The sequence below is a fragment of the Odocoileus virginianus genome, chromosome 17 (genome assembly GCF_023699985.2).
Source record: "Odocoileus virginianus isolate 20LAN1187 ecotype Illinois chromosome 17, Ovbor_1.2, whole genome shotgun sequence".
NCBI classification, from domain to species: Eukaryota; Metazoa; Chordata; class Mammalia; order Artiodactyla; family Cervidae; genus Odocoileus; species Odocoileus virginianus.
Genome location: NC_069690.1, coordinates 54,063,456 through 54,087,286, shown reverse-complemented (window position 1 = coordinate 54,087,286; position 23,831 = coordinate 54,063,456). Strand labels below are relative to the sequence as shown.

Genomic DNA, 23,831 nt, shown 5'->3' with positions numbered 1-23,831 from the left:
GTGCAGCTTTATTTAGAAAGCATTCCCTGGGGGCTTCCCTGGTGGTCTAGTGATTAGGGCTCTTGTGTTTCCACTGCAGAGGGGCATGGGTTCAATCCCTGGTAGGGGAAGTTCCAGATGCCACGAGGTGTGGCCAGAAAACGTTCCCTGGGCCGATGCCCGGTGCCAGTCTGGGTGACTCTTAGGATGTACAGGAGAGGCTTTGTGGGTCAACATGTGCTCACAGAGGGGCCCCCACGTCTCCTTCTGTGGCCATCTTGGGTCTGTGCTCGTGGGATTCCTGGCAGTGAGAAGAGGAGGGAAAGTTCCTGAGCTCTCGTCCAACCCTGCCTTTCTCACGAGCTGCTGGTGATTCTGAGCTGAGGCCACCGGCCCACAGCCTGCCTCTCACATCACGGTCTTGCTGGTGATGTCCCCTTGTTTGCTTTCCCACCTCCCGTTCCTCCGCCAGTTCTTACTCGTCCTTTAAGACCTGGTGCTGGGACTTCCCTGGTGGTCCAGTGGTTAAGACTCTGCACTTCCAGTGCAGGGGGCAGAGGTTCGACCCCTGGTCGGGGGACTGAGCTCCTGCTTGCTTTGTGGCATGCCAGAAATTTTTAAAAGATAAAGTAGATACGCAACAAGGACTTCCTGGTGGCTCAGTCAGTAAAGAATCTGCCTGCAATGCTGGAGACCCGAGTTCGATCCCTGGGTTGGGAAGATTCCCTGGAGAAGGGAATGGTAACCCACTCCAGTGTCCTTGCCTGGAGAATCCCATGGACAGAGGAGCCTGGTGGGCTCTAGTCCATGGGGTCGCAAGAGTCGAACACAACTTAGCAACTAAACCACCAAGCACCAGGGATTTACTGTATATTAGCATAGGGAACTATATTAAATATCTTATTTAAAAACAAAACAACACAGTGCTGGTACCTCCTCTTCCAGGAAGCCCTCCTGTAGTGGAAAAGCTGGATCACGTGCCCCTTCTCTGCACTCTGCTTGCCTCCTGGAGCCCAGCGCTTGTTATTAAAATGGTCTGTTCCCCACTGTACTCCGAATGTCAGGCAGGAAATCACATCTCTGTCTGACCCGGGCGTATCACTTAATGCCTGGGTTATGTGCAAGGTGCCCAGCAGTGTGGTCACTCGGCCTGAACTCCCCGTGCTGCCTCGGTGGCAGCCCCGAGCACCAGCCCTCACCCCAGCCCTCCGCAGCTCAGCTCCGGTTCACCTGGCCGAGGGGCACAAGGGCTCCATTGTGTGCCCGAGTGGACAGGGAAGGGGGTGACGATGCTCTGGAGAGTGGGGTGCGGGCTGGGGTCCAGACAGATGGAGCCCCAGACAAAGCCCTCTTTTAAGAGGGGCTCATGGCAGCCGTGCTGACAATGTCCTGATTCAGGAGGCTGGATGTCAAAGGAACCAAGGGCCCACGGTGCCCATGAACTTGGCGGTGCCCAGAGGTCATATGAAGGTGATCAGTGGGTGATGGGCATCGCTGCAGGCTGCTCACCCTCCCCTGCACTGAAGGCCCCAGAGGGTGCCCCTCGGGCCGCTGGCGCTGCCGCTGTGCCCAGGAGCTCTGACACCAAGGGTGAGGGTCGTGCAGCTGGTCAGGTTCCCTTGCATCCCCCTGGGCCCCACACCCGTGGACTTGTGGGCGGGTATTTCTTCATTTGGGTCTGACACTTGATGAGGGCTCCTGCTGCTGGCATTAGGCCCCGAGCCAGGAACTGGATCCTGGGAGAGGCTTACACGGCCCTGGGGCTGAAGCCCGGAGGAGGTGGCCGGAGACAGGTGTGCTCCCCAGGTACACTGCATGCACCAGCGCCCTGCACTCAGCTCGCTGTGGCCGCCCAGCCTTTAGCGGGCTGTGAGGGGGCCCGGGGCAGTGGCCTCCTCCTTTCCATGCACAGAGCCCCAGCCCAGCCTGTCTGGGGCGTCCCCTCTCGTGGCTCCCCTGGAATCCGACCTGACTGGTTAAGACCTCTGCGTGAGGGTCCCAGGCTCCGGCCTCCTAGGAAGCTGTCTTACCTCTTCCTTCCTCCCTCCACTGAAGATTTCAGAGGAGGGCCCTGCTGGGACCTGGGGGCAGGGAGTGGTCTTAGACCAGTTTAGGTGCAGTGAGCACGGCGTCTACCTACTGGGAGGAGCCTGGTGGGCCCAAAGCTGCGGTCCTCCCAGCACTGGGGCCTCCTGCATCCTGGTGCTGGACGCAAGTGCGCCCAGCGGGACCCCTATACATATCCTGGGTCCAGGGTGCTGGACCGGGCTCCCAAGCCAGCCTCCTCTATCTGCTCCCGCAGTGGCCACCCTCACGCCGTGTCTCCTCTCAAGCTCTCTGTGGGCCGTCACTAGCCCTGACTTCCCTGCTGACCCCGGAAGGGAGCTCTGAGACCTTGGGGTGGTCCCAGGGCAGCCAGTCTGCTCAGCGTCTTGTCCTCTGTTGGGACTCGGTTGACCTTGACCCCGGCGCTCCCGGACGCCCCTCCCGCTCCTTCCCACGCCCTGAGCGGGGGTGAGGTCAGTGGTCAGTGTGGACATCGGGGTGGGCCTGGGGCTCCCGGGTGACTGCTGGCCTCCCCTCGGGACCTTTGCAGATGGTGGTTCTTATGGATCCAATGGAGGATCCTGATGACATCCTACGGGCACACCGCTCCCGGGAGAAGTCCTACCTGTTCGACGTGGCCTTTGACTTCACTGCCACCCAGGTGAGGGGGCGCCTGGACCTGGGGACACACAGGATCCCTCCTCTGCCCTCTGACCGACCTGGGAGGGAGCCCTTTGGGGACCCCGGGACCGAGCCCCAGGCGTCCCTCCATCACTCACTGTCTCCCTGCTGCATCCCCACATGCACACACGTGCGTGTGCCTTCATAGTGCGTACAGAGCCTTCTGCGTGGACACCCTGCGGTCAGCACACAAATGCCACTCTCCACGGGGACCCACACAGCGCTCCCCACAGGTGGCCCCAGGGGGGCCCCAGGAAGGTGCCTGAAGCCCTTCTGGTGCTGGGAGGGGCGCCTCGGGGAAGCTGACACCCTCTTAGGGACCCCCATCTCATCCATCTGCGGATGCTCCAAGGAGCAGGTGTGAGGCATCCTCTGGGCTGGGGACCAGGAGCCAGCTGTTGGTGGGGAGGGTATCAGGTGTCCTGAGCACTCTTGCAGGCTGGCATTCCCTCCCCACCCTCCGTGGGGGCAAAGCAGAGACATCCATCCCCCCTCCCCACCCCCACTTCTCTGGGCCCGAGTGCTCCAGGGAAGAAACTGCCTCTGTTGGGGGTCAGGGTGAGCCCGTGTGCTCTGCCCTGGCTGTGCCCAGGTCCTAATGGGTCTCCTCTTCCCTGCAGGAGATGGTGTATCAGGCCACCACCAAGAGCCTCATCGAAGGTGTCATCTCAGGCTACAATGCCACCGTCTTTGCCTATGGCCCCACAGGTGAGGGCGAGTGCCCCCAAGGGTCAAGCCCCTCACCCTCCACCTCGGTGCTTGTCTGGCCCAGGCCGGAGCAGGAATCAAGGACGTGGCGGATTGAAACTGCCCTCTCCCAGAGCCCTTTGGACCCAGAGCCCCACCCCCAGCCAAGGATGCCATCTTCTCCCCCTCCCCCCACCTCCCGGCCACCTGGGAGGCGTCAGCCTTGAGGACAGACCCAGGTTTGCCAGGGGCCCCCGCGCTCCCGGTCCCCGTCCTGCTCGCCCACCACCCCCTGCTCTGCCCCAGGCTGCGGGAAGACCCACACCATGCTGGGCACAGACCACGAGCCCGGCATCTACGTCCGGACCCTCAACGACCTCTTCCGAGCCATCGAGGAGACCAGCGACGACATGGAATACGAGGTGTCCATGTCCTACTTGGAGGTGAGCCCTCGGTGCACCCCGTCCTGTGGGTGTGGGCCAGGAGGTCCACGGGACCGGGCTGGTTTACCGCCCTGGGGTCAGGTCAGGGGGCAGTCTCCTAGGGGCGCTCATCACTGCTGCTCGCCCATGTGCCTGTGGTCGGCTTCACCTTATAAAACTCGGAGAGGCTCAGAGAGGTTAGGCAACTAGACAGAGGTCACACAGTAAGTGAGGGAACAGGAATTCAGACTCAGGACCCTGCGGCTTTAAAGCCGAGCCCTGCCCACTTGGCTACTCCAAAGTAACCAGGTCACTGAGCACAGACCTCAGCCACCCTCCCAGAGGCCATCCTCTGGACCCACTCCTGGGCTTCCCCGGCGGCTCAGATGGTAAAGAATCTGCCTGCAGTGCAGGAGACCCAGGTTCGACCCCAGGGTTGGGAAGATCCCCTGGAGAAGGAAATGGCAACCCACTCTAGTATTCTTGCCTGGAGAATCCCATGGACAGAGTACAGTCCATGGGGTCCCAGAGTCGGACACGACTGAGCCGACCCTGTTTGCTTTGCCAGGCCACCTGCAGGCACTCTGTGTATGTAGGTGCAGGTAAGAATGTTACATACACGGACAGGCTTAGGCCTGCCCCCTTCTCCACCTTCACACAGCCCCCGATGCCCACCTGTGGGAGTGCTATCACTGGGCAACAGCAGATCGGCAGGGGTGGGAGCCCACAGAGGCCAGAAGCGGCGGGAGAGCCACTGGGCTAGGCTCCATCTGGCTCCTGGCCTCCCCAGCTCCCTCTGGAAGCTGATAATCTCCTGGGCGACAGTTCAGGAGGGGCAGTGAGGCATTGCTGCCAGCACCTGCTCCAGCCAGCGTGGTATTGACTTAGCCAGCAAGATGCACTTTGGGGGCCGCTATTGGGGAGGCTGGCTGAAGGTACCATAAGGGTTGCCTAGCAACCGCCAGGGCTTGGCCATGGGTTAGGTCCCATCCTCTGCCCAGTGCCCAGTCGGCCTGCAGAGGGAGGGTACCTTTTGTACTGTTGGCTCTGGCAGCCCAGTGTTTCCCACCTGGATGCTGAAGCCCCCTTACGCCCACCCCATAGGAAGGAAGGGGTCCGTCTCCTTAACCCGGGGTTTCTCTGAGAGGAGCCTGGAACTCTCAGGAGGGATGGAGAGCCGGGCTGTTGCCTGAACCTCCTGCTCTTGGTCTCCCATTAACGTCTGTCCCCTGCCCCTCCCGACCGGGTCCCATCAGATCTACAATGAGATGATCCGGGACCTGCTGAACCCTGCCCTGGGGTACCTGGAGCTGAGGGAAGACTCCAAGGGGGTCATCCAGGTGGCGGGAATCACCGAGGTCTCCACCATCAACGCCAAAGAGGCGAGTCTCATGCAGCCAGTCGGGCAGTGGAGAAGGACACTAACTCGCGCGTGTGTGTGTTTGGGGGGTGCCCAGAGGCGGCAGGGCTCTGCAACCAGGGAGCTGCTGCGGCTAAGCTGGGCCGGAGCTGGGGCAGACACCGAGGACCCTGGACGACAGGCCCCCGGCCACGCCGACCCTGGGGACCGGCCAGGCATCCCGCCTCCCAGTTGACAGACAGGCCCTGACCTCTCGGCCCCCACAGCACACGGCGGGTTGACCCAGCCCTGCCTTGGGCCCCTTCCCAACCTCGCAGAGGCAGGACTGGGGAGCGTCCCCACGGGCCCCCAGGAGTGGCCTCCCTGCTCTGCCCCGCCCACCCAGATCATGCAGCTGCTGATGCGGGGGAACCGGCAGAGGACCCAGGAGCCCACGGCCGCCAACCAGACGTCCTCGCGCTCCCACGCCGTGCTCCAGGTGGCCGTGCGCCAGCGCAGCCGGGTCAGGGGCGTCCTGCATGAGGTGCGGCAGGGCCGCCTCTTCATGGTCGACCTGGCTGGCTCTGAGCGGGCCTCCCAGGTAAGGCCGGCTCCCCTGCGGCTGGGGGCAGAGCTTGGGGGTGGCGGGCAGGGAGGCTGGCCCACCCCGCTCCCCGAGGGGTGGAGTGGGGACTGTTTCAGGGAGGATGGGGATGGGGGGGGTGCTCTGGAGGGGAGGACACTGAGGGATGTCACAGAAAGGATGGGTTGGGCTGGGGGACCCCAGGGAGGCCCCCCCAAGGGGCTGTTTGTGGGAAGGGGCCTGGGAGTGTGAGGGTCTCTCCAGGGAAGGAGACTGCGTGTCCCGGAGGACGTGGGGAAACAGCCAGGAGAATGAATGGGCCCGGTGAGGAGCTGGGGCCCCGGGGAGACGATGTCTGGGGTGGGGGACCCTGGGCAGAGCCCGGAAGGGGACCCTGCCCACCACATCAGGGAGAGAAAAGGGCCCGCCACCCACTTCTCAGTGTTCATCTCCCCGCCGACAGCCATTTGCCCGGCCCTGCCACCCAGGCCTGGGCCCAGGCCCTCTCTTGTGGGCAAATTCAGAAGTTTCATGGTTGCCTGAATCCATGGGCATCTCACTATTAGCATTGAGGCAAACTCAAGCACCAGGGAGAAGTAACAAGGGCCTTGTGTTTGAACATGTGGGGTTGGTTTTAACAGGGTGGAGTAGGAGAAACATTCTCTTTCCCTAAAGGCCTGAGGGCTTCCTGGAGGAAGGGGATGGGGAGCAGCCAGCAGGGAGAGGGTGTGCCCCGCAGCCACCGGTCCCAGCTTCACCAGGCTGGGCAGAGACATCTCCCGAGGGCAGCTGTGGGCAGGGCCTCCTGGGACTTGGCCCTGTCCTAATCTCACATCCATTCACACACACCTTCATGCGTTTCCTAGCGCACAGGCTTCCTTTTTTTTTTTTTTTTAATATTTACTTATTATTTACGTGTTGGCTGCTTTGGGTCTTAGTTGTGGCACATGGAATCTTTAGTTGCAGCATTCAGACTCTCAGCTGTGGCATGTGGGACCTGGTGCCCTGACCAGGGATGGAACGCAGGCCCCCTGCATTGGGAGCGTGGAGTCTTAGCCCCTGGACCACCAGGGGGTTCCTCACACACCTTCTTATACACACATTACACGCTATCACATGTACACATACAATTCACACACACTCACACACCCTTCCCCGCAAACACACAAACTTCCGTCTGTCCCCTCTGGAGCCTGGCTCTCTCTCTAGAGCTGGGAGCCCACGGCCGTGCCAGCTCCCTGCTGAGCTGCCTGGGAAGTCAAGACCTCCCTCCATCTTGCCCTCGGCCCTGCCCTTAACTGTGCCAGCGGGTCAGTGCCCAGAGAGACGAAGAGCCAGGCTCTCAGCATCCTCGGGAGCCTCCTGCCCCCGCTCTTGTCCAGCGTGCATGGTCAGTAGCTTCAGTCGTGTCCAACTCTGTGACCCCACGGAGTGTAGCCCGCCAGGCTCCCCTGTCCATGAGACCCTCCAGGCAAGAGTACTGGAGTGGGTTGCCTTGCCCTCCTCCAGAGGATCTTCTAGACCCAGGGATCGAACTGGCATTTCCTGTGTCTCCTGCATTGCCAGGCAGGTTCTTTACCACTAGCGCCCACCTAGGAAGCCCCACTCTTGTCCAGAGACCTTCTCATTCTCTGACCTTCTGGAATGCCCTCTGTGATCACTGGAGAGAGGGCAGACCAGGTCCTCAGTGTCTCTTCCTTGCAGAGCCCTGGGGGAAGGGGAGGGGTTTACAACCCAGGATGGCCTGGGGCGGGGATTCACACCTGCTGCTCACCCCCTCAGACACAGAACCGTGGGCAGCGCATGAAAGAGGGGGCCCACATCAACCGCTCGCTGCTGGCCCTGGGCAACTGCATCAATGCGCTGAGCGACAAGGGCACCAACAAGTACATCAACTATCGTGACAGCAAGCTCACCCGCCTCCTGAAGGTACCAGCTGCCACCAGGCCCAGGCCCTGGGCATCCGGGGTGGGGCTGCCAGCTTCGCAGAGGAAAATACAGGATGCCCAGCTGCATGTGAATAAATAACAGATAAAGAAATCCGGTTTGGGTATCAGTATGTATGTCCCATGCCATCTTTGGGACATACTTATAAAGCTCACTCATTTATCCAAATTTCAGATCTAAACTGGGTGTCCTATATGTTAGAGCTTCCCAGGTGGCTCAGTGGGTTAAAGAAATCTGCCTGCAATGCAGGAGATGCAGGAGACGTGGGTTTGATTTCTGGGTTGGGAAGGTCCCCTGGAGGAGGGCGTGGCAACCCACCACAGTAGTCTTGCCTGGCGAATCCCATGGACAGGGGAGCCAGTCCGCGGGGTCGAGAAGAGTCAGACATGGCTGAAGCAACTGAGCATGCACTCTCAGGCCTCCGTTTGTGAACAGCAGGGAGGAAAAGAGGTTGCATCTGAGCATCTGACCGCCCCCTCCTCACCAGCCCCAAGGCTGTGGGTCTGAGGGAACTGGGAGTCATCTGCATTTGGGGGTTCAGGTGGACTGTCTCGTGGCTCCCAGAGGCTGCTGTTGCCGAGAGGCTGGGGAGGGGGTTCGCACTTCTGGCTGGGCTCTGAATGCAGTGCGTCACCCCGCCACACCCAGTTCCTTTTTGGAGAGGAGGGAGCCATTCTGCATGACTTGCGGGATCTTAAGTTAATTTCCCAACCAGGGATTGAACCCTGGGCCCTCAGCAGTGAAAGCATGGAGTCGTAACCGCTGGACGGCCAGGGCATTCTCTGCAGTTCCTTTCATCGGGTCAGCGTGTCTGAGTTTAGGGGGTCATTATTTCCATTTGCAGACGAGGAAACCGAGGCACTGAGAAGCTAAGTAACTTCCCCAAGGGCTCACGCTAGTAACGGGCTGGACGCAGGGCCCCAGCAGAGGTCTGGCTGGCTGATGGCAGAGCTGCAGGTGACCTAACGCTGGGCATCAGCCCGCCAGCATCCTGCACCCACAGGCTGGGGGTACGAGAGCCGGCTCCTGCCACCTAGCAGCCCGAGGGAGCTGAGGGTTAGAGAGGCGAAGGGGTGGGTCACTGCCGCACCCGAGGGCTTTGCCCCCAGGCCACTGTAGCCCCTCTCTCCGTTGGAGAGAGCAGGGCAAGCCCAGGGCAAGGGAGGCGGTGGTCACAGGCCCAGTTCACTCCATCACCAGCCTCGCTCCAGCCAAGACAATGGCGCCTTCCGCCGTCAGGGGGCGACCTGGGAGGCCCGAGGAGATGGCGGAGAAGCCCAGGACCCCCCACAGCTCTTGCTGCTCTGGTCCCAACCAACCAGGGGGCGGCCTTTGCTCATCCTCATCTGTGAAGAGGGGGAGGGGGAGAGCTGGGAGACCCTGACTCAGACGCTGGAAGTTTTCAAACATGACCTTTGGAGAAGAAACCGGGAGAGGGAAGAAGTGGGGAGATGGTGGAGAGGGCGGGGAGGGTCCAAGGCACCAGCACGTGTGAGAGAGGCATCGCAAGCGGAAGCAGGGTCCAGGGAGGCGGCCGCCTGCTGACCGCCGCCCGCCCCCGCCCATCCAGGACTCCCTAGGGGGAAACAGCCGCACGGTGATGATCGCCCACATCAGCCCAGCGAGCAGCGCCTTTGAGGAGTCCCGGAACACCCTGACCTATGCCGGCCGGGCCAAGAACATCAAGACCCGGGTGAGGGGGCCCCTGCTCTGTGCCCCCCGGACTCGCCTTTCTGAGCCAAGACTCAAGCCCCCTGGACTGATTCCAGGTCCTGCCACCCCCCAGCCTCCCCCGAACACACACGCTGGACCGAGCCACCACTGCTCTGGCCCCGTTACTTGCCAGGAAGACCTCAGCTTCTGGGGGTCCCCTTCTCTTTTCTAACTTATTTATTTGGCCATGGTTAGTCACTGTTGTCCTGTGCGGGCTTTCTCTGGTTGTGGTGACTGTGGTGGATTCTCTTGTTGTGCGATACGGGCTCTGGGGCGTGTGGGCACTGTAAGGGTGGCTTACGGGCTTAGTGGCCCCGTGGCATGTGAGATCTTCCCAGACCAGACACCAAACCCATGTGCCCTGCATTGGCAGGCAGACTCTTAACCATTAGACCACCAGGGAAGTCCCTGTCCTCCTCTTGTTCAAAGTCTGTGCTCATCCCCAAGGTCTGTGCCCCCAGCCCCACCATCCCCTTCCAGCTTCCTGTTTTCATCTTAAAAGACGCTCATTCAGACGTTTACGCCTCCAAAGGCCCTAACCCCAACAGTTACAGTAGTGGTGACTGTCACTGGGCACTTTTACTGGGCCCTTTATCAGTTCATCTCATGTGGTCCTCCGACGAGGCAGGCACTATTTCTGTCCTCATTTTACAGTTGAGGAAAGTGAGGCTGAAGGGAGCTAAGTGGCTTCCCGGTTGGGCAGGAATGGTGCTGAGACCAACACTGGGTCCTCCTGGTTTCCAAGGTTTCCTTACCTTTTCTGGTCAGTGTCTTAGAATCCTGGCTCTCTATGAGGTCATCTGGGCCCACCTGTGTAAAGAGTGTAAGAACCTAACGAATATTCTAACCCTGCAGCTCCTGAAACATCAGCTGGATGCTTTATCTCTGCTCTCTCCATTAAGGAAGTTAACGGTGGGAAGAGACCCTTAAAAGAGCGAATTGACAGTTCAGAATATTATCAATAGCAGGCAATCATGCCAACAGCAGGGAGGCCAGTGGTATCCCACCAACCTCTTTAGAGACGGTGAGAGGGAATCTGAAGGATGAAGAGGAGATTCCAGTAGGGAGGGAGCAGCAAGGACAGAGGCTCCTGAGGCAGGGAGGAGGTGGTGTCCGCGGCGGAGGTGGGGGGAGGAGAATGGTTCCTCCGATGAAGATGGAGCAGTGAGCCAAATGAAACTCTAGAGAGAGCAGTGGGCCTTCAACACCAGATGAAGGAATCAGGGCATTCTTCCAGCAGTAGGGAGCCAGCGAAGGTTGAATGGCGCAGAGGCCGGGGGTGGGGGGTGGGGTGCACAATTTTAGGAGTATGCCTCTGGTGGAGGCATATCGTTTGATAGGTTGTAGGGTCAGAGGCAGGGCTTCCTGGGTAGCTCAAGTGGTAAAGAAGCTGCCCGCAATGCGGGAGACCTGGGTTTATTCCCTGGATTGGGAAGATCCCCTGGGGGAGGGCACAGCAACCCACTCCAGTATTCTTGCCTGGAGAATTCCCGTGGACACAGGAGCCTGGCGGGCTACACCCCCTGGGGTCGCAGAGAGTCGGACACGACTGAGCGACGAAGCACAGGGTCGGAGGCGGGAAGTCATTACTGTCATCCAGGAGAAAGAGAGGATCCCCGAGGGCAGGCCCTGGCCTCCAGGTGACTGTACCCCGCCCCTCCCCAGGTGAAGCAGAATCTGCTTAGCGTCTCCTACCACATCGCCCAGTACACGAACATCATCGCTGACCTCCGGGCCGAGATCCAGAGGCTCAAGGGCAAGATCGAGGAGCGGGGCGGGCGGAGCCCGGACCGAGCCCAGCTGGGGCGGAGCGACATCCGCCACATCCAGGGTGCGTGCATGTGTCTCCGTGAGCCAGAGCCCGTCTCCTGAAGCCTCTCCAGGCTGCCTCAGGGTGCTCTGCGGTCAGACAGCACTGGCTGCAAAGCCGGATTTGGGCTCTTTCTGGCTGAGTAGCCTTTAAGCCTTCCGTCCTTCGGCTGTCAAACAGAATCGCGCGCTCTGCCTCAGAGACCTGACCCGAGGATGCGGTGGTATCAGAGTGAGAGTCTGGGCGTTACGCTGTGTGGGGGCTTCACTCTGGGGACTGCAGTGAGGGCTGTGAGGCTGAACCTGGCATCACCAGAAGGGATACGGTTCCCTTACAGATTTTCTGTACTTGCTTTGATGATTTTCCAGCACGTGGCAGTAAAGTGTCTAAGGGGTGCCTTTTACTACTTGACAGAAAGGTGCTCTAAAGGCTGGCGGAAGCCCAGTTCATACAGGGAGGCTGGGAGTCACCTTTGGGTCACCGCCTGAAGACAGTGGGGGGGGGGTAGTCTAGGAGGTCTTCCTGGAGGAGGTGGTTGCACAGAAGTCTTTCGGGGAGAGAGGGGAGGGCCCAGGCGGACCCAGACTTTCCTGGCCTGACTGTTCCTCCTCTGCCTACCTCCCCCACCTCCCATTCAACCAGCAGCCGAGGTGCAGCAGCATAGTGGGCAGGGCGAACAGGCTGCGATGGAACACCTTCGTGAGCAGCTGATCAGCACCTTCCAGGAGCAGATGGACATGCGGAGACGCCTGCTGGAGCTGGAGAACCGCGGCATGGAGCTGCAGATGGACACCTCCCGCCATCTGCTCACCATCGCCAGGTAAGCACCGCTGGCCTGGGCCGGGGGCCAGCAGGGGAGCTGGAGCCGCCCCTTGTGCTCCGCCCCCCACCATCCCCATGGCCTGAATCCCCCGTCTCCTGTGGGGTTGGGGCTGCGGCAGCTGGAAGCACGAGAAGTCACGCCGGGCACTCAAGTGGCGGGAGGAGCGTCGGAAGGAGTCCTTCACTAAGGATGACCCCGGGAAGGACTTGGACACCGGTGATGGCCAGCCAGACATTGAGGAGCCCGCCGAGGTGGTGTCCGCCCACGAAAGCATCACTGCCTTGATGACCGAGCAGAAGAAGCTGCGAAAGCAGAAGGTGCCTGGGGCTAGGGGACTGGGCAAGGGGGTTGGAGACTTGGCAGGAAGGGGCTGGGGGAGGTTTGTTGGAGGAGTGAAACCTTGGCTCTCAGGCCACAAATCCCCTGCGACTTTGAGTCTTTCTCATCTGCGGGTTTGCCTGGTGGCTCAGATGGTAAAGAATCCGCCTGAAATGTGGGAGACGCCAGTTCGATCCCTTGGTTGGGAAGATCCCCTGGAGTAGGAAATGGCAACCCGCTCCAGTATTCTTGCCTGGAGAATCCCCATGGACGGAGGAGGCTGGCGGGTCACAGAGTCGAACACAACTGGGGGACTAACGCTTGTGTGTGTACTCAGCTGCTTGGCCAGGTCTGACTCTTTGCAGCCCCATGGACTAGCCTGCCAGGCTCCTCTGTCCATGGGGATTCTCCAGGCAAGAACTCATCTTTAAAATGGGAGTGGTCAGCCCTAGTGGGGTTGATGGGAAGATTAAATAAATCCTTTCACATATTAAAGACTCAGAAAACTGGTAGCCAACATTCTAATTAGGACTTTCCGGATCTCCCTTCTCTGTTCTGGGGCAGAGCCATACCAGGGGGCTTCAGGGTCCACGAGTCCTGAGGGCATCAGATGGGCTGGGGTTGAGCTGGTCCACGGAGCTCATTTCCCTGGATTCTCTGGTGGCTCAGACGGTAAAGGGTCTGCCTGCCAACGCAGGAGACTGAGGTCCAGTCCCTGGGTCAGGAAGATCCCTTGGAGAAGGAAATGGCAACCCACTCCAGGATTCTTGCCTGGGAATCCCATGGACGAAGGAGCCTGGCAGTCTACGGTCCGTGGGATCGCAAAGAGTTGGACAGGACTGAGCGACTTCATTGTACAGAGCTTGTTCAAGGGATGGGTTGCAAGTAGGCAGGCACAGAGGGGTCAGGAGCAGTCCCCGCTTGCGGAGTTCGAGACACAGCTTCGAAAAGGGGGCCTTCGGAGTGGGGCTTCAGCCTGGCGCCCAGCGTCCGGGGGCTTGGACGGGTGAGGACCCGCTCAGCGGCGGGCGCGGGCGGCCCCTCGCCGGTCACCTGGTGCTGACCGCCCGCTCGGCTCCCCAGCTGGCGCTGGAGCAGCGGTGCCGAGAGCTGCGCGCGCGGGGCCGCCGCCTGGAGGAGACGCTGCCGCGGCGCGTCAACTCGGAGGAGCAGCGCGAGGCGCTCGGCCTGCTCTGCCGCGTGCACGAGCTGGAGCTGGAGAACGCCGAGATGCAGTCGCACGCCCTGCTCCGCGACGGCGCGCTCCGCCACCGCCGCGAGGCCCTGCGCCGCCTGGAGCAGCGCCGCAGCCTCTGCGAGGAGATCATCCGCGCCCAGCGGCAGCTCATCCAGGGTAGGGCCCCCGCCCCGCGTGTCCGACCCGCAGAGGGCCCGAGAGCGCGCGCTGAGCCCTGCCTTTCCACTCCCCCACCGCAGACTGCAACCTGGCCGTCCCGCAGCACCTGGAGGAGCTGTATGACGTGTACCGAAGGGAGCAGGAGGAGGGCAACCTGGAGCGCGCCACCATGATGGACCGCCTGGCCTCTCGGGCCTTGCAGGTGGGCGCCCGGGCGGGACCATGAGCACTTGCGCCAAGGGCGGGGCTGATGTCCAAGGCGGCGCCTGCCAGGAGCTGGGGTGGCCTCGGACCGGGCCAGCTGGTCCCCGGAAAGCTGACTCCTCCTCCTACTTATCCGCCCCAAAGCCTTGCCAAGCTCCCCTCCCGTGGTGTTCTCTGGCACGTGCCCCATCCAGGGTCTGAGGATCAGGGCTGGCAATCTGAGATATCACTAAGGACCCCGGATGCCCTCCCAGGAGAACCAGGCCACCAGGCGGTGCCACTGGGAATGCCTAGCAGACCACAGCTGGCCCCTGGGGACTCAGAACACAAGCCCCCCTGTCTTCTGCGGCTGCCAGCCCAGATTACAGCCCCAGACTGTGTGCCTGTCACCCAGGCTGTTTGCTCAGTCTGAGACCAAGTCTTCCGAGTCCCCTCTCCCTCCTTTCCCCTCCCCAGGACAGCGCCTTGCCCAAGATTAGCCCACCAGGAACCGTGCCGACCCCGGAGGAGTCTGACCTAGAGAATGTCAAGATGCCGAGCTCCGAGTCCCCACACCAACACAAGAGCTTCCTCCCTCTGCTCAGCACTGAGAGGTGAGCCCGAGGACCACTTCTGGCCCCCCTGAGCCACCAGGCTGTGTCTCAGAGATGCCATCCCAGACCTGGCTTCCCAGGGAGACTGGAGCAGGAACGGAAAGAGGGGAGGGGGCACAGGTCTGGAGCCAGGACTTTGGGGTCCTCGTTCCCACAATGCAGCAGTTCTCAGGAGGGGTAGGGGTGGGACCCCGTGGTACCAGCCTGGTCAACAGCTGCCCATCCTCCTCTGCTGACCTCAGTGAAGCCAACCACGTGTTCAAGGCCAGCTCCCGGGCTTGGCAAGCGAAGGGCTCCTCTGTGCCCACCCCACCCCCTATCCCGGCCGGCAACCTGGTGACACAGGAGGTGAGCAGTGGGCCCCATGGGCCCCCGGGCTCCCCTGATGTGGTGGGAGTACGGGGCGGGGGGGACACCCAGTGGTTGGGATGCAACTTTTCCAAAACAGCCCTCTGAGGACATAGGGCCCCTGCTGGGTCCAATGGCTTCTCTTCCCAACCCATTCATCTCACAGGTCGCCACTCAGGTTGGTCTGAACGGCCAGATCAACTCCTCCCCTGAAAGCATCGAGAATGTGTCGGAGATCCCCTTGTCCCGCAAAGGTGTGTCCCCTGCCTCCCCCCATCCCCCATCAGCCTGAGCCTGGCATCATCTCAACAGCTCAGAGCACCCAGCCCGAAGCCCCTTCCTTCCCTCTCTGCTGCTGAACACACCCAGGCATCATTCTAGAAAGAGAGGCACCAGTGCCCAGAGAAGAGTAACCACTTGCTCTGTGTGGACAGAGCAGGGGACACAATCGGAAACCAGAATAGGGAACACATGGCACTTGGGATCACGCCCCCCGCTTCCCACTTGGAAATAATTGTAATAGCAAATAGAGTCCGAATCCTCCCTACCCTGTGGCCATAGGCGACCCCCATTATCTCAGCTAATCCATCCTCAAAACCTGGGACTTCCCTGGCAGTCCAGTGGTTAAGACTCAGCACTTCCACTGCAGCGGGTGAAGGTTAGATCCCCAATCAGGGAACTAAGATCCCACATGCCGTGTGTCGTGGTCAAAAAAAAATCTTCACAACCCACTGGGGTTAGTTTTACCATCGTCACAGATGAAAAGAAAGCTAAGAAACTTGCCCAAAGTTTCTCACACAGCGAGCAAGTCGGGGTGAGCTGCGGCAGAGAAGCCGTGTTTGAGGTGCAGGAGGGGGAGGAAAATGTGGCCTTGATCCCGGGCTGGGTGCCCCTCTGTCCCACCGCAGGGAGGAAGGAGATAGTGAGTGACACAAAGAGCATCTCCGTGAAGGCTGCCCGGCGCCGCTCGCAGGCCGTGGGGGCCGAGGGGCGCCAGCTGCTCGCACCCACCATGAAGCACAGCAGCCTGTCTCTGCACTCGCTGGGCGAGACTGATGACGTGCGGCCACCCAGACCGCTGGCCTGCAAGCGGCTGCCCAGCCCCACCCTCCAGCACGCTGCCAGTGAGGACAGCCTGTCCAGCAGCACGGGCGAGGCGCCATCCCAGGCAGTCGAACGTCATGGCGATGGCCCCTGTCCCGCGCTGCCAGGCCAGAAGAAAAGCCTAAGCAAGAAACGAGAGGAGTCTCTGGAGGCAAAGAGGAAGCGGAAGTCCCAGTCTTTTGAAGTCACGGGACAAGGGGTAAACCTAGGGGGACAGGAGCTGGGGGTGTCTGGGCCCCCTCCTTGCTGGGTTCTGAAGGCTAGATTCCTCCAGAGGCCCCAGGGTACCCCTAGCTCTGCACCACCCTCCATGGCGTGTCCCCCAAGTGAACCTAACATCTCCTTGTATCAGATCCCCACGCAGCTCCCAGCTCATCTGGCTCTCCAGCCAACGCAGCTGTCCCGCCCCAAGACGCACATCGCTGGGCCCCGTCCCGTGGAGAGTAACATCTCAGACCAGAGGATGCCAGTGCTTGGGCACCTAACCCCTAGCATCCGGCACCAGGGAAAGGCCACGCTGCCTATGGCCAACGTCAAACTCCCTCCTTGCCAGAACTCGGGTGAGTACCAGCAAGTGTGTCGGGGGTGGGGAATAGCAAGGGGGAGAGGGGAGCCCTGGCCAGGCCAGGGAGGAGGCTGGTTGAGCTCCCTGCCCCTGTGGCTGCCCCTTGCTGGAAACTGGGTTCCTGAAGACTGTTATGGGACTGGCTTCTTGGGGTGGTGCCCCGAGGGAGTTCAGAGCCACTGTGGGTGACAAGAGGGGCATGGAGAGGCACGCCTTAAAGCACAGCTCCTGGCCCTTCCCCACCGCAGGCCCTGAGGACCTCTCCGCCGTTGCTGCCCCCTCCAGCCCAGCGGACGTTCCCGGACGGGTTACTCGGGTGCCCCGCCTGCCCCATGGCACAAGCACCCAAAGCAAAGATGGACACTTGCGGCGCAACTGAGGGGCCCTGCCTGCCCACCGAGGCTTGATGGGGCATGGCAGGACAGGGAGACGGAGGCTGGGCGGATGGGGATGACCTGGCATCAGAAGTTCGGGATCTCGGAAGGCTGGGGCCCCTGGGGCCCAGGAGTCGTGGGGGTGCCTGCCCCCCACACTTCCATGCCTTCAGTGCCACCGGGAAGGGGAGCTGAGCCCAGGAGGCGTGGCCTGGATGGCAGCGCTCCTTGGCCAGAGACTCCTGTTGCCGAAACTCTGTTCTCAGATCTGCAAACAGACTTGGCCTGAGGAATGGGGGGCGGGGGCGAAGCAGGGAGGGACTGTTAGAGGGATAGGGCTCCTGGGCCCACATCTGGGGCAAGGGCCAGCTGGATGCTTGGGGAAGGGCCCGATGGGCATTTCACTTACTGTGGCTAGGGGGTGGGAAGGAATCTAGTTTTGTTACTTAGCAGTCGCTTCCACCTTCCCCCGTCCCCCCACTCTTTTTTAACAATAAAAATCCCATTTGAGTTTTGTGGGTTGTTCCGGAAACTAGACCTTGTCTGAAAGGTGGGGTGGTCCTGACAGACTGGCTCCCCTTCCCGGGTGGTGCTCATGGTAAAGAACCTGCCTGCAATGCAGGAGATACAAGAGATGTGGATTCGATCCCTGGGTCAGGAAGACCCCCTGGAGGAATGAATGGCAACCCACTCCAGGATTCTTGCCTGAAGAATCCCATGGGTAAAGGACTGGCGGGCTGCAGTCCATGGGGCCGCAAAGAGCCGGACACGACTGAGCGACTGAGCACATCCCTGATGAAGATTCAACCCAAGTCCTCTCCTCCCAACACACCCTCTTCCTTTCCGGCTGCTTGTAGAGCACCCGTCAACAAATTCCTGGGGGAAAGTGGTTTTCCTCCAGACCCTGAGGTCTCTCCCCAGGAAGGGCAGGGCTCTAAGGCCCATTCATGTCCTCTCCCACCAGTACACACCTCTGCCCCTCCCAGGAGAGGTCAGAGACTTAGGCTTGTTCTTACCCCTCCCACCCCAGGAAGTCAGGGCTCAGAAACTGCTGAACTGAGCCCCTCAGTTTCAGGTGAGGAAGCTCCCCCAAGGTGCACCTGACCATCTCAGTGCTTTTACCTGCCCTGCCCCCTGTGGGGATGGGGGCCCTTGGGGAAAAGCTAATGAATGATGGGGAGTCCCTGACCTGTGGAGCCCTCCTTGGACTGCTTTTACCCCCAAAACTGTGTGGTTTAATCATCCCCTTGCTGCTCAGAGCACTGGTTTATTCTACACCAAGAGCATTGGCTTCCCATGTGGTGCTGGTGATAAAGAATCCACTTGCTAATGCAGGAGATGCAAGAGACATGGGTTTGATTCCTGGGTTGGGAAGATCCCCTGCAGGAGGAAATGGCATCCCCCTCCAGTATTCTTGCCTAAAAAATTCCATGGGCAGAGGAGCCTGCTGGGCTATAGTCCATGAGATGGCAAAGAGTGGAATGCAACTGAGCATATATACACACAATACCAAGAACCTCACTTTCAAGTCAATGTGAAAGCAGCTCCTGAAATCAGGCATCTGGTCTACCACCCATCGCCTGGCTTCCACCCAACTCTAAGGCCGCCAGCGCCTGGTCACCCAGCAGGCCGGGTTAGACACCTCCACTGGTCATGCCACTCCCAGTCCCTCTGCGCCATCTCTACTGGGCCTTTATTTTCCTGATCCGGAGGCGTCAGGGATTCTGAGCTCCCTGCCCCGGCCCGCTTGGCTACTTGGGGGTCCGGATGAGGGTGTGATAGACGGGCTTGACGATGAGGTGGAGATGCAGGGCATTCTCCACCAGGTACTCGGAGTTGCGCCGCTGCAGGTCGGCGTGCGCCAGGAAGTCGCCGGCCTCCTCGCTGCTCTGGTGGAAGCTGTAGGCGTGGCGGACCAGAAGGCGGCCGTGTTGGCGCGCCCCCACCAGCACGGTTTTCTGGAAGCTCACGCCTGCCGCGTCGCCGCCGCTGCTGGCCGGTGTGACCACCAGCCGCGGCCGGCCGTCCTCGGGGCGTGCGAGGGGCAGCGCGGTGCCCGCGGCGTCCGCGTAGACGGGCCGCAGGCTGACCGGCAGCCAGCGCGGCGAGAAGAGCACGTTCCAGGTGACCCGGCGGCCCGAGTCGTGGCCGCTCGGACCCAGCTGCGTCTGGAAGCTGGTACTGCGGTCGTCGCGGGCCGGGTTGTTGATGACCCACGGGGCGCCCCAGGCGGGCGCGAGGTAGTTGCGGGGCAGGAAGGCGCTGCCGTTGACGTCGAAGAACTTGGCGTAGTGCAGCGGCGAGGCGGCGTGGAACTGGTAGGCCTGCAGCAGCAGGTCGGCCACCGCCGGGCCGTGGCGCGCCAGGGCAGCCGAGCGCGCCTGCAGCTGGAACAGCTGCGCCGGAGGGATCATGGGGTAGCGGATGGCGCGCAGCGCGCGCTCGGCCACGGCCGGCGGCGGCCGCGCGCGGCCCAGCCACGCCTCCAGCGCCTGGAACAGCTCCAGCTCGTCCTGCAGCACGAGGTCCGAGCGCGGCAGCAGCCGCGCCAGCAGCTCAGGGCTCACGGCGCCCCACTCGGCGCTCCCCGCCACGGCCGACAGGTTCCAGGCCAGGAACTGCAGGCAGCTCTGGCGCAGGGCCTCGTCTCCAGTGCTCACCGCATAGTGGTACCAGCCCACCGCCGGGCCCGCGCCGCCCGCCAGGTGCGCGCGCATGTAGTCGGCCACGCCCCGCTGCAAGGAGGCCACGCGGTACTTGGTGGCCAGCTGGTGCAGGGGGATGGCCTGTGCCAGCAGCACGGTCAGCTCGCCGCAGTAGAGGTACCTGCCGGAGAGGTGCAGAGATGGAGCGCGGTCAGGGCGGGCCCACTGTTACCCTGCCCCGCGCCGCCTCCTGTGTCCCGAGGGTACCCGGCCTTGGGCAGGCAGCATCGTCCCTAATGGAGCCAACAGAAGGACCTTCCCGCGCGCATCCTACCTCACCGCCTCTTCTTTCTGGTTTCTTGTGGGGTGTGGAAATAAGCATGCATTTATTGAGCACAGGTGGCTCGGTGGTGAAGCATCCTCCTGCCAATGCAGGAGACGCAGGTTCTGTCCCTGGGTCAGGAAGATCCCCCGGAGGAGGAAATGGCAACCCCCTCCAGTATTCTTGCCTGGGAAATCCCATGGACACATGAGCCTGGTGGGCGACAGTCCATGGGGTCGCAGAGTCGACAGGACTTAGCTGACTGGGCACCCACTAAGGGTCTGAGTTCTGTGCTAGAACAAGAAAGATGCAGTTCCTATCTTTGCAGGTTTACAGTGTGGGTTCGGATTCATGTTCTGCCAGTTACTTGCTGTGAGAGTGGGCAAGCCATTTAACTTCGCTGTTTGCCTCTGGAAACAAAAGATGTTTCCCAGGATCCCTTATAGTGAGTGTGGTCGTGTGACTAAATTCTAGCCAATGAGATATCTGCAAAGGCACGGACTGGGATTGGGGGAAGGCTGGTTAAATAGAACTGACTAGGGTAGAGGTTATTGTTGTTCAGTGTCTCTGTCCTGTCTGGCTCTTTGCGACCCCATAGACTGCAGCACGCCAGGCTTCCCTGTCCTTCATCATCTCCTGGAGCTTGTTCAAGCTCTTATCCATTGAGTCAGTGATGCCATTCAACTATCTCATCCTCTGTCGTCCCCTTCTCCTCCTGCCTTCAGTCCTTCCCAGTTAGGGGGTAGAGGAAAGATGCTTTTGTCCTTCTGTGCTATCCCTCTTCCTGTTGCCTGGAAGTTGGAAGAAATGACCGATATTCTGCAGCCTCTTATCTAAGCTATTAAAGCAGGGTCACTTTCTCAGACTAGAGTGTGGACAGTGTCCCTGTGCAGCACGCTAGCAGGAAGCAGCCCCCTAGCCCTGTGGTTCAAAACCTGGACAGACAGCAGAACCACACAGAGACATTAAAATAAGAAACAACAGTTCGGCCCAGCCCTAGATACAAAGCTCGGGATACAGGGTGGGGTTCAGAAGTCTATAGTTTTTAAAAGCTCTCAAGGCCAGGTTTGGAAACAGCTTTGAGAGTATTTGGTAACTAACTTTAAACCACTCAGAGCTTTCAGGAAGGGGAGTCATGCTGCATTTTGCAAGAAGTTGGTGGGAGGGGGGAAGAGGGAGGTGGTTGCGTGGTCATCCTAATGCCATCCAGGGAAGGGGCAGGGCTAAGAACCAGGGTTCTGTCACCCTGTGAGTGGAGAAGCCAGGGACGTGGAAAGGGATGACATAGTCCCCTCATCCTTCCCCACCTGATAAACTTGTCGAAGACGGCAGCACAGTCCCGGGGCTCCTGCAGCACCACCTCGCTCTGGTTACTCAGCAGCTCCCGGAACTGCTCACTGTGCAGTCCCAGCAGCAGGCGGTGGGCGTGGAAAACTCGGACCTCGTCGGTGCCCACAGCCTGCACCCGCAGCACCACATCGCTGGCATTCCCCTGCCGCAGCAGTTCCTGCAGGCGCTGGAGCAGCATCTGGGAGTGGTTGATGGAGGTGCCCGCTGACTCCCCGCCGACATCGGCTTTCTGGGCTGCAGCCGGAAGGAACACAGAGCAGCCTGAGAGGGCAGCCTTCTGGGGTTGCAGACAGACCAGCTGGAGATGCCTGTGGTTGGATGTGGGGAAGCCTGGGGAGGCTGTGTACTCCCCTGTTTGTGCCTGAAGTGCGTGGATGCGTGTGTGTGTACAGGAGCACATCCTGGACGGGGAAATTCGTGAACCTGACCCTGAGCAGACCCAGAGAAGATGCTCTTGGAAGGGGCGGGGGGGGGGGGGGGGCGGATTCCCGGCAGGGAGAGGTCATGAATCAGGATGGGACAAAATGTCCAGAGCTGGACTTCCCTGGTGGTAAAAATCCTGCCTGCCCATGCAGGAGACACAGGTTTGATCCCTGACCTGGGAAGACACCATGTGCCACAGAGCAACTAAGCCTGTGGTCCACAACTATTGAGTCTCTGCTCCAGAGCTGGGGAGCTGAAACTACTGAGCCCGAGGTCTGCAACCAGAGAAGCCACCGCAGTGAGAAGCCCGTGCACCTCGACGAAGAGAAGCCCCTGCTTGCGGCAAGTAGAAAAAAGCCCGCACAGCAACAGAGACCCAGCACGTCCAAAAATAAAAAAATTTTAATGTCTAGAGCTGACCTCCATGATGCCAGACCCCTAGGCCAGGGTTGAGGAACCTCTTGGTCCCCACCCCCTTACCTCCTGAAGAACTGCCCACCTTACCCCTCGGAAGAGAAACGTTGGCCCAAAGCGGTGCTGCTGCTGCTGCTAAGTCGCTTCAGTCGTGTCCGACTCTGTGCGACCCCATAGACTGCAGCCCACCAGGCTCCCCCATCCCTGGGATTCTCCAGGCAAGAACACTGGAGTGGGTTGCCATTTCCTTCTCCAATGCATGAAAGTGAAAAGTGAAAGGGAAGTCACTCAGTCGTGTCCAACTCTTCGCGACTCCACAGACTGTAGCCTACCAGGCTCCTCCGTCCATGGGATTTGCCAGGCAAGAGTACTGGAGCGGGGTGCCATTGCCTTCTCCGCAAAGCAGTGCATTCCCCAGCAAATAATCTATTGAGCACTTACAATAAGCCAGACGCTCCCCTGGGAGCTCAGACCAGCACAGTGAACAAAACAAACCAGCTCCTTAAACTTATAAAAGCACAACGTAGCTTCTTAGGCAATAAATACAAATAAGCAACAAATAAGCGCTCTGGTTTTAGGCTGTGACCAGTAAGGGAGGTGACGGTAGTGGGGTGTCGGCTCCTATAGGTGCAGGAATCTGAGACAGGCTCCCTGAGGAAGTGATAAGGGGCCCGCCCGAGGCCCTGGGAGAGGCTGGGCTTGGTGCTGGGAAGGCGAGAGGATCTGCCCAAGTTCTGAGTGGGAGGCGAGGGGCAGAGCAGGGGAGGGGGCTGCAGCTTGGGGGTGGGGGGCCCAGGCCCAGCCGCCCTCCTGGATCCTGATCTGGGAGGCAGGGGTCTACACTGGCCTCCTGGGGGAGCCGAGAAAGCACAGAGCCAGCAGGTCCTGGACAGGACTCTTGGGCACCTGCGCCTTGGGACTGGCATCCTCCTGCTTCCAGGCGAGCCACACCGGACCCCCTTCTCCTGTTTCCAGGGACACCGTGAGGGTCAGACGGGGACATGTGCTCACGGATGGAAAACTGAGTGACAGAAAGCACTGCCAGCAGCTTCCCCAAGTGGAGCATAGACTGAGGCGTCGAGGGGAGCAAAGGGGTACCCCCATACCTCCACCCCCCCATGCCTGTATGGGTGCACACGCATACACACACACAGTCCCAGGGTCCACGTGGACTCTTGAGGAGGCTCTCAGGAAAGCAGAGCCTCTGTGTATGAGGAAGAGAGAGACAGAGGGCGTGAGAAAGGGTGAGAAAGGAGCTCTGGTTATTTTCCAGCCCCACCATCCCCCAAGCTGTCACTGTGAAGACTCCGAACGCTGATGGCTCCCACTCTCCCCAGCCTGGGCCCAGCTGCCAGGGACACTGGACAGTGAAGGGTCTTCCTGTGGTTAAGCCCCCTGCCCGCCCGCCCGCCTGCCCAGCCCTCCTGCCCTTGGAGGCTGGCTACCCTCCTCCAAGGAGCTGCGTGATCAAATCGACTCTGTGCCCAGCCCGGCCGGCTGGACACCGCCCCCTCCTGGCCATGGGCAGTTGGAGCCCGAAGGTCCTGCCCCTTCTCTCTGCCCACTGCCCACTCACCTGCACGAGTGACCATCCCCACCAAGGTCAGCATGGCCCAGAAGCAGGCCCAGGGCCTGGGCTTGGCAGAGCCCAGCCTGCGCATCTCTGTATCCTGCCCCCAAGCCCACGGGAGGAATAGCAGAGCCCAGACCGCTCCGCACACATCCCTCCTTCTTATATAGGATCCAGCCCGAGGGGATGGCCGCCCCCTTTCCCGGCTGGCTTC

At 60.6% G+C, this 23,831-nt stretch overlaps 2 protein-coding genes across 7 annotated transcripts in view; one reads left to right on the top strand and one right to left on the bottom strand.

Moving 5' to 3' along the window:
- KIF19 (kinesin family member 19) overlaps positions 1 to 17,408 on the top strand; it is a 29,011-nt gene extending 11,603 nt beyond the window's left edge. For 2 of the 6 annotated variants that reach the window (XM_020872749.2, XM_070480027.1), the window contains 18 exons: positions 2,576 to 2,686; positions 3,327 to 3,414; positions 3,700 to 3,836; positions 5,072 to 5,197; positions 5,561 to 5,755; positions 7,520 to 7,666; positions 9,255 to 9,377; positions 11,063 to 11,228; positions 11,853 to 12,027; positions 12,149 to 12,347; positions 13,432 to 13,702; positions 13,786 to 13,907; positions 14,366 to 14,502; positions 14,745 to 14,850; positions 15,017 to 15,104; positions 15,759 to 16,153; positions 16,307 to 16,514; positions 16,768 to 17,408. In XM_020872749.2, coding sequence (XP_020728408.2) covers positions 2,576 to 2,686; positions 3,327 to 3,414; positions 3,700 to 3,836; positions 5,072 to 5,197; positions 5,561 to 5,755; positions 7,520 to 7,666; positions 9,255 to 9,377; positions 11,063 to 11,228; positions 11,853 to 12,027; positions 12,149 to 12,347; positions 13,432 to 13,702; positions 13,786 to 13,907; positions 14,366 to 14,502; positions 14,745 to 14,850; positions 15,017 to 15,104; positions 15,759 to 16,153; positions 16,307 to 16,514; positions 16,768 to 16,898 — 2,925 coding nt within the window. In that variant the 3' untranslated portion in view covers positions 16,899 to 17,408. Of the gene's footprint in view, positions 1 to 2,575; positions 2,687 to 3,326; positions 3,415 to 3,699; positions 3,837 to 5,071; positions 5,198 to 5,560; positions 5,756 to 7,519; positions 7,667 to 9,254; positions 9,378 to 9,460; positions 10,310 to 11,062; positions 11,229 to 11,852; positions 12,028 to 12,148; positions 12,348 to 13,431; positions 13,703 to 13,785; positions 13,908 to 14,365; positions 14,503 to 14,744; positions 14,851 to 15,016; positions 15,105 to 15,758; positions 16,154 to 16,306; positions 16,515 to 16,767 lie in introns of those variants that run through there. The other 4 variants (XM_070480026.1, XM_070480028.1, XM_070480029.1 and 1 more) reach the window with 4 other exon arrangements.
- A 739-nt stretch (positions 17,409 to 18,147) lies between these two features.
- On the bottom strand, positions 18,148 to 23,776 carry BTBD17 (BTB domain containing 17). Its single transcript, XM_020872750.2, has 3 exons — positions 23,624 to 23,776; positions 21,168 to 21,444; positions 18,148 to 19,719 (listed from the first exon to the last, which is right to left on the bottom strand). The coding sequence occupies exons 1-3, from the start codon at positions 23,706 to 23,708 to the stop codon at positions 18,645 to 18,647; spliced, it is 1,437 nt and encodes a 478-aa protein (XP_020728409.2). The 5' UTR covers positions 23,709 to 23,776; the 3' UTR covers positions 18,148 to 18,644.
- Between the last annotated feature and the right edge of the window lie 55 nt (positions 23,777 to 23,831).